At 40.0% G+C, this 8,840-nt stretch overlaps 1 protein-coding gene across 1 annotated transcript; it reads left to right on the forward strand.

Annotated features, from left to right (window-relative positions):
• Window positions 1-3,470: 3,470 nt before the first annotated feature.
• On the forward strand, window positions 3,471-6,986 carry saxo4 (stabilizer of axonemal microtubules 4). The gene is made up of 12 exons (XM_068603534.1): window positions 3,471-3,493; window positions 3,825-3,918; window positions 4,129-4,240; window positions 5,299-5,461; window positions 5,558-5,603; window positions 5,799-5,899; window positions 6,016-6,084; window positions 6,175-6,264; window positions 6,346-6,411; window positions 6,513-6,607; window positions 6,722-6,826; window positions 6,907-6,986. The coding sequence occupies exons 2-12, from the start codon at window positions 3,903-3,905 to the stop codon at window positions 6,923-6,925; spliced, it is 882 nt and encodes a 293-aa protein (XP_068459635.1). The 5' UTR covers window positions 3,471-3,493; window positions 3,825-3,902; the 3' UTR covers window positions 6,926-6,986.
• Window positions 6,987-8,840: the final 1,854 nt, after the last annotated feature.

Here is an 8,840-nt window from a genome sequence, read left to right on the forward strand (position 1 = left end):
TGTTCCACCATTTGCTGATAGAGGCGGCAATTTGTAAAGGGTTGTTTTTGCCTTTGAGTGCAATTAAAAATGTATAGTGGAAAGCTTCTGCTCTGAGCAACACAGTAGTTAGCTTGAAGGTAAATGACTTGCTCAGCTATGCAACACTATGAGGGAATCTTTCATCCCATTTTAAAGGATGATGACAGTTTCTCATTACAGTTTTTCTCATTAGTTAGCTCTTGCATTGTTCATACAGTTTGTTTTACTTCTGACATGTCAGTCCAACAGCTGTGTGTCTCAGCTTCAATCCATTTTAATCCAGCCATCTAAATATGAAATGGCATATCAACATGATAGTGAAATAGTTTTTTCTTTAAGTGAATCTGTTTTTTTATTAAGTTACAGAATATCTTGTCTTGTTTATGTCAGGAAATGTACTCTGTTCTGATTTTATGTCTGAATCTCCCTCTGCTCACAACAGTCGGGCTCCTTAGCATTAAACAAACCAAAGCTGACTGAAACTAGAAATGGAAAAAGATGACAATGCAATTTACTCCAAACCGTTCGTGCCAGATTTGCCTATTAAGTATAGAAGTCAAAAAGGAAGCAGGAAGGAGATAAGACCCAGAACAGTGAGGCGGTGAAGCAGAGAGAGCACCTCTGAGACCTGACACACAAAGACGGGTCTTAGCGCCTTAGCTGTCTCTCTAAATATTAATTCCATGCTTTTCTATGGCAGACATAGAAACAGGTTATTGAACTGACAGAGAGACTGTTGAGAGTCTCCTCCCAGTGCAGCAGAGTATCAGAGTTAGGCAGGAAACACAGACGAGCACTGAGCCAGCCGAGCCTGCAGACAGAGGCCGAGGTTTCATCCCTCCCTGAACTACAACAGACGGCTGCAGGCGAGCCAAGCGCATCAACTCGACGGGAGACCCGTGCTTACATCACCTCCATCTATTTTTAGATCCACTGCACCCACCTTTTTTTATGTTTTAGGCTCCCTCCATATCCTAAGTGTTATCTCAAGTGCAAATTGTTGCAGGAGGTGCAGCATTCTATCTTTTTTTCCCCACAGAACTAATGTAAATTTAAATCTGGCCTAGAACTGATCCTGGCTAAAGCACAGTCATTTTATATCTGAATTATGCATATGCAGAACAAACACAGAATGCTGTACTGAAGAGATGAACAATCAGGTGGAGAGTCTGCAGGTTTTTCATTTCAGAGTACAGCAGGTGCTTCCACTGATCAGTTCCTCCTCTCTGACTCTCTGGCTGAAGTTGCTCTAATAAGCAAAATCATCTGGGGTAATCTTTGACTGGAATGAAAATAGTCTCCTGGTCTATTCCAGCTGTATGGATCCCTGAGAGTTCGTAATTAGAAATGCCAATAATGTGCACATTGTGCTTAAGAGAAAAGAAGCAGGAAATGAGGCTGTCAGTTTCAATGATGCAGGCGTTTCCCTGTCGTTATTTTTTGGAGAAGATAATGAACAGTCCCAGGCACGGCACGACAGCACGTCAAGCAAGACAGACTGCGGAACGGCAACCCAAGCAACAGCTTGGTAAAGATAGGCTCCTCCGACTGCCAGCGTTGGACAGATGGAGGGAGCAAGAAGGGATGTGACAGAGGTGAAGATGCAGTTTGAGTCCTAGGAAATTAGATGGAAAGAGAAGGAATAGGAAGTGAGAATTAATGGGTATGTGTGATGATGGTGTACGGATGATGCATTGTCAGATTTAGTGATCCACGGGGGTGAGCAGGTTGTCATGGAAAAACCCCAGTTAGATGGTATGCTGTAATTTTCACCTATTAATGAAACAGCAAAGAAAATCACACTGTTTGAAGTGTTCATGCTGCGTGTTTGAAGACCATGTGGGTTCGCTGATTTAAAGCAGATGTGTATGAATATCACACTAGTTTACCCCTTTTAATTGAATACAGAAGATGTTGGTGGTTAATTTGTGAGAATACTGTATATCTGCAAAATGTTTTTCCTGATATACATCCTCAATACACAAGGTGGTTCATATCGTCCAAATTAAATAGACAGGCTCATGTAGATGTATTGATGGTGTGCGGACATGCCTTCCTGCTAACAGAGGTGGATGATAAACCCTTGTCTCGGATGGAAAATTTATATCAAGATATCATGCAAATTTCAAGCCATCCATCATTTTTTACATAACCTTACGTCTTTTCTGGGCTAGACTGAAGTCAGAGCCACTGTGGCATCACACTGCCATCCAATGGACACACGGAGAAACCCTCCAGCCTGCTGAGGATGTTCTATGAGAGCTGCACAGATAAAGTGTTGTACATTTTATGACATCACACATTTGTCTCAAAGGCTTCACAAAATGAAAATCATACACCACCTACTATTAAATGAATTAATAAAAAGCTCTGTATAATATAGAATACCTTAGATGAAATACATTAATTACATTACTTACTAATGCAGTTCAGTGAGTTATTAAAGTAAAGTAGTGTGTGTGTTTTACATAATATGAATATAGGTATAAAGATAAATAATAAATACAATATACATAAATACAATCGTATGGTATAATGTACAATTGTACATTATATTCACACACTACACCACAATAGTATAATTTTACTTGAACCCCTCCTATTTCACATGTATAATCATAAAAAAAATTAATAAACTTATACAACACACAAAAATGTATACCTGCAAGTAGTTATCATTTTTTAAAGTGTGTACTTACGGTGCAAGTGTGTACTGGCTCCTTCATAATGCAGTAATAATGAAGTAAGTTTGAAATAATGCAGCTTATAAATGAGTGCTCAGTTTACACTTAATAGATCATTAATTATTACGTGCTCTTCAGTCAGAGCATTCTGTGAACTAATCTCATAAAGTCATTCATAATTTGTTAATGAAACAATAATTAATGATACACTAATTTATGTTATACATCCTCAATAATTGAGTATTTCATAAGTATGTGATTTGTATTCCTATTATGAGGTGTTACCAATTAAATAAGTACAGTATACAAATGGCTGTTACTTTTTGATCATCATTCATAAATATATAACAATATAATAAATATATATTATTGAGGACGTAACTTGCATAATACAATACAAAAGAAATTCTGATTTGGTAAAAAAAAAAGAAAAAAAAAAAGACGTCCACACATTTGTGTTAAGGACTAAAAACAAACAAATAGATGATAAATTAGTGGTCTTCAGTATATTTATTGCTCGACTCATTCGGCATGTAAACAGCTCGGCGCCCTGAACACCACCTGCTGCCTTCAAGTGCGTCTGAAAACTAGAAGAACTGTATCCGGTGATCAAATATCTTACATAGGACAGGTGTTAAAGGGATGAAGCAGAAACATTATCTCATGATCAAAGCGGCCGAGGTTCCACTCTGGAGTCACCCATCAGCCCTGGTGCTGGATCTCCTAGCAACAGATACCTGTTTACTCACACAGCCACACGACAGAAAGGTGAACAACAAGCCCTGCAGGTACGTCTGGGGAGTAAGTGAATCTTTCCTTTCTTTTCAGGGGTAATTCATATCTGGTGTAAATATCTGTAGCTGTTCTGCAGTGCTGCTGAACTTTCCTCCTCACTCACAAACAGCATTTGATAAAGGGAGCACTTAAAACATTATTTCCTCCAGACTCTGTAATCACCTTTTCAGAGAGCTCTGTTGGATTCTGTCAAACCTCCCAAAAAACAAAGGAGTTAGTTACACATTGTTTGCTGCTTGTGTTGTTTGCTGGTCACAGTCCTGTGCACGTGCCCAGAGGACTTTTGCCATCCATCACCGGTGTCAGTGAAAGCTTCCATTACAGCGGTCACAGGTGGCTGAGCAGGAGAGGACAATATGCCGAGTGTTGGAGCAACAAACACAGTCCACCTCTCCTCTGGTCATGGTGAGAGTGCACGGTGAAGGGGGGGGGGGGCAATGTCTTCGCATTAACATTAATAACTTGTATTATACTCAAAAAACACATTTTGACATGTGACATACTGTAATTCAATATATGGTTTAAGAGAGTCGGCAAAAATACTGCCGTAAAAAAACTGCCCATTAGGATTCAAATTAAGTTTCAATATTATTATAATTTCATATTCCAACGATTCTCTCAAACCCAGGCATGATGACTTTCACCCCTCATCTCGGACATGCGGCGGGCTACACATCAAACCAGAGACCAGCCATCTTTTACAAGCCCAGTTTGGACCTCATTGACAATCCTCGTTTTGGGTAAGTGTCTAGTGAGGACTATGACAATTAAACTGAGATGCTCACCAATTGTTTTATGATCAGGCAATCATGAGTGAAAACACCTGTGTCAGTACACTGAGCGTTATTGTGTGTGTGTGTGTGTGTGTGTGTGTGTGTGTGTGTGTGTGTGTGTGTGTGTGTGTGTGTGTGTGTGTGTGTGGTTCACAACATGGCTAGTAGGAAAAGCACAGGTGTAAAAAACAAAAGTAATGATGGCTGAATTCCATTTAGCTACTTCAGGGGGCTTGTTTTACTCATACTGGCTCACTGTCACAGTGTGCGTTCCAACTACCACACGGCCATACTATTTAGTATGCCAGAAGAAGATCTAACATGTCCCAATGCATACAGTGTCAGAGGCAAAATACAAGGGTGTCCTACTGCGGATGTATGAGGCTCAAAGTTCAAGCTGCAATGCTGTGAGAAAGTAGTATGTCTCAGTTGAATGCATACTTCATGCATCAGTACATGCAGAAGTAAAAGTACAAAGTATGTGATTTGGAATGCAGTGACAGTGCTGGCTGAATGCAACACGCTCGTTAATGTTATTGGTAACACCTGAGCTTCTCCTTCTCGTCAAATTGTCTCTTAAAGAGGTGATATTGGTTCAGCCTGAACAGGTGCAACAAAGCTAACAGGAAAATCCAACATAACGTCAATAAAGTGCCGTCGGAAGTCTTCTCAGTCTTCAGAAGAGGTTTAATCTATACATCTGGTGAATAGAGGCTCATGGCGTTCTCAATTTATTTAAACATTTCATTGATCAGAAACGATGTCCCTGTTAAGTGTGATAATGTACAGATTGAGCCATTCATATTTTAACTAACTTTATACTATCACTGTTTTTTAATCTAATTTTCTCAATGCAAAGACCCCCAGAGAGACAACTGTGCTGCTCTCTGTTGTATATGAGTGGAGGCAGACATTTTATTTTGATAAACCAACTTTCTGAACTGACTGGTCATTGAAACAGCAGTTCGTCCTTAGCTTCAAAAAGCCTGCTTCCTCAAACACAGGTGTGTTGTTTTTGTTTGCAGACTCCTGTTATATGACAATTTCATGTCTCAAACTAAACGACACTACCCACCTCCCGCCCAGTCTGATCATACGGGGCCTTTTCCAAACCTCATGAACAAGTCCAGACACAGCGGCTTTCATCAGCTGAAGAGTCTTCCAAAGACAGCGACTGTGGAGGAAAACGTAAGACGCAGAACGAGAACAAAACATGTTGAGAATCGTCACATGTGCATAAATAATAAGAAGAAAATGTCTGTTTTAATGAATATTTCTCTTCAGACAGAATACCAGAGATGGTTTGTACCACATCACATCACAGCATCAGGTAGAATAATGAAGACCCTTTTTTATGTAACTTTAAAGGTTAAAGGCAAACAGAAAATAGATGATTGGGGAAAGACAAAATATAATAATAATAATAATAATAATAATAATAATAATAATAATAATAATAATTGAATGAGGATTTGTCTTGGCATGTTGGTGTTTGTATATGAGCACACTGTCGCACTTCCTTCAGTTTCCCAGAACCATTCGACTGTGGGTCCGAAAGGAGAAAGTGGTTTCACTGAAGGAACAGACCTTCAATTGAACACATTTGTGGACAAAAAAAGTTGCATGGTAAGATTTGTTAAAAAGAATTCTTCTTCATCTGTAATCAGACAGTAGGTTATTATTTATGTGTATTTCCCCAAACAACAGCTACGTATCAATTTTTTTTTTTGACTGATGTTCAGGTAGAAACTCTCCAGGATCAAAGCTCAGTGATGAAAAGTGACTTCCTGACACCGCCGCTGTTTCTGCAGGTTGACACACAGACCTCAGCCACTCAGTTTGCAATATTATATTCCAGAATCTGTAAAGTTTTAGAGCATTTTTCTGTGCTTGTGTTTCAGGGCACTGAGGCGAGACCGAACGAGTGCGGTAGTCATTTTTCTCGAGAAACAGGATTCACTCGAGGTGCCGTCGCTCCCTTGGCCTGCCCGGTGAGTATTGATCCCTTTCAGCTGTCGTAGGTTTGAATGACATCACTTTAACTTTAAACACCCTTCCCTCTGCTCTTCTAGACCTCCCTTCTGCCGTCACCACAGACTAAAAGTAATGCACCAACTACGGAGTCAATTGGAAAAAAGGTGAGGTAAAGTTTATTTTTGAGTGGTTTCCCCTGGTATCAATACTACCTCTGTGTTTGGAGCTGTTGTCATTTGTTTTAGCCTGTTGTTGTGTTTTCTAGGAGCCTTCAGGGTTTCTTCTCAATGCTCCAAGCAACCAGACTCTTCCTCACACACCATTTGGTTATTCACACGTTAACACAAGTTATGAAAGCGCGTAAGTGTTCTTGATACATTCAGATCATGTTCAGGTTAGCGGACAGTACAGAATATTATCCAAGCATATGTTTAGTTGATAAGAATGTTGATTTTTTTTTTTTTCTTCTTCCAGGTTTTGTCATAGTGCCAATTATGAAATGTCAACATCTGACCACACTGGCGCAGGAATCATGAATGGAAAGAGGGACAACAGCTACAATCGTCGAGACATGGACAAGTACAGGAAGAAGCTGCACATATAATGTCCCATCATGCCTTTGCTTCCTTTGACTCATTTGACTTACTTTTATTTTACAGGTTCATGTTTAGGAGCTAAACCTTCTCACACCTGAGAAGGAACCTGGATGACTAAAAATAAAATGTTGAGTTTCTTGGTACACTTTACTCTGGGTGATTTGTGCAGAAATAAACAATGTGGATGTATTGTTTTACAATAGTCCCTCAAAAAATAGCTCACTTTCATCTCTTTGTTGAATCCTTTTTGTGTGAGCTGAAAAGCTGCCAGTCAGATGTGGGAAGTGGGTCGTGTGCAAACCAAAGAGGCAGTGAAAGAGATGATGCATTGTCTTTGACTCGCTGTCACTGGAGGATCAAGTGTCCAAAAGCGTCACATTATGTGTCGTTTACTGTAGATCCACACTACTATACACACACACTTTGACGCTCTTAGGCACGTGGAATGGAAACACGTGAGGAGCTCAGCAAAGCGGCACAAAAAACACTTCAATCTCATTGCAAACAATTAGAAAAAAGCCGCCCAGGCTGCTAAAGACCACACTGTCTAATTGAAGCTGAAGTGTAAAATATTCTCTGGTTTCAGCTCCTCCAGTGTGAGCTATTCTTGCATTACTTTGTCTTTAATCAAAATTTTCACTTATTTAGTGTTTTGGGCTTTTTGGTCAGGACATTTGACACATTTCAGCACATTTGGGTCCGGGCATCTGTGATATTTTAAACATTCAACCTGTTAGTCAAGACCTTCTCAAATGTGACAATTTCTTTAAACTGAACTTTTGGTTTGAGACTGTTCGTCAAACAAAACACTCAGTTTGAAGATATCAACTGTGGCGGGCAATTATATCTATTTTCTGATATCCACTGAATCAACCGAAGAAAATAATAAGATCAATAATAAAAAGATCATCATCCACTGACATTACACAAATAGCCATACATAAATGTAAATTATATGGTTTTATATGTAAAAAGTTTGAGTCTGTTCTCCAAAAGTTTACCTCATCACAGACGCAGGAGTCGGAACACGCTGCCACATGGGTACGAGCATGAATATTTCAGCGCTGTGATAAATATTTTACTCTTTCAATGAGATGTGAGAAGGAAATACGTGGAGGGAAAGAGGATTGGATTACATATGAGCCCCACATGAATAATGAGTGCAGAGATGAGAGCAGAACAAGGACCGGACCTTCTTCATGTTGGAGACATGGTAGAAAAGGTCCCGTCTCTGACTAAAAGGAGTATACAAAGGTCACGACGGAGCCGAGTCTCTGACCTGCTGACCTCCTGCTTGATACTTTTGTGAGTCTATTTCATGTCTGGAGCCTCCCTCCTGACTTACCTTTTATGGTGAGGCACCCCAGCTATTCATCCCTCTAATAATCCTGCTTGTCTCGCTCTTTTTCTTGGCACTGACACTCGCAGGCTTGCTTACACAACACTGACAAGGGTTGTAATAAATATTTTGCAAATCTAAATCCAATACACACATTTACATGCGCACACACCGTCTCGGCTTGTAAAAATCGCAATAAGTCGAGGCCGAGGTGCACTGGCACATAAAACAGACACTGACCATGATTTGTGGAAATACTACAGAGTGTCAGTGAAGTAAACAGTTGCTGCTGCGTTCACTGGGTGCCTATTAAGACATATTTTCCCATAAATGATTGACACCGGCTTAAGTTAACATTTAATAAGGGAAGATGGTGTACACAAAAACAACCCTAATGTAACACACCCACACACACACACACACACACACACACACACACACACACACCTGAGTCCTGCTCTGATTTGGTCATTTGCAGCTGATTGAGATGTCACACGTCCCGTCAGTTTACAGTTTCATAATGCCTGAATGCTTATTCATTTTCACAGTTAACGCTAGATTAGCAATTAGCAGCACAGCTACTTTGTGTCAGCTTCTTTTCTGTCATCGGCCTCCGCCTGCCTGCAGACCATCTGAGTCTGATCGTATGAGGGGTTTT

Source organism: Clinocottus analis, unplaced genomic scaffold, assembly GCF_023055335.1.
Source record: "Clinocottus analis isolate CAN_PGR_092001 unplaced genomic scaffold, fCliAna1.0.p SCAF_6, whole genome shotgun sequence".
Taxonomy (NCBI): Eukaryota; Metazoa; Chordata; class Actinopteri; order Perciformes; family Cottidae; genus Clinocottus; species Clinocottus analis.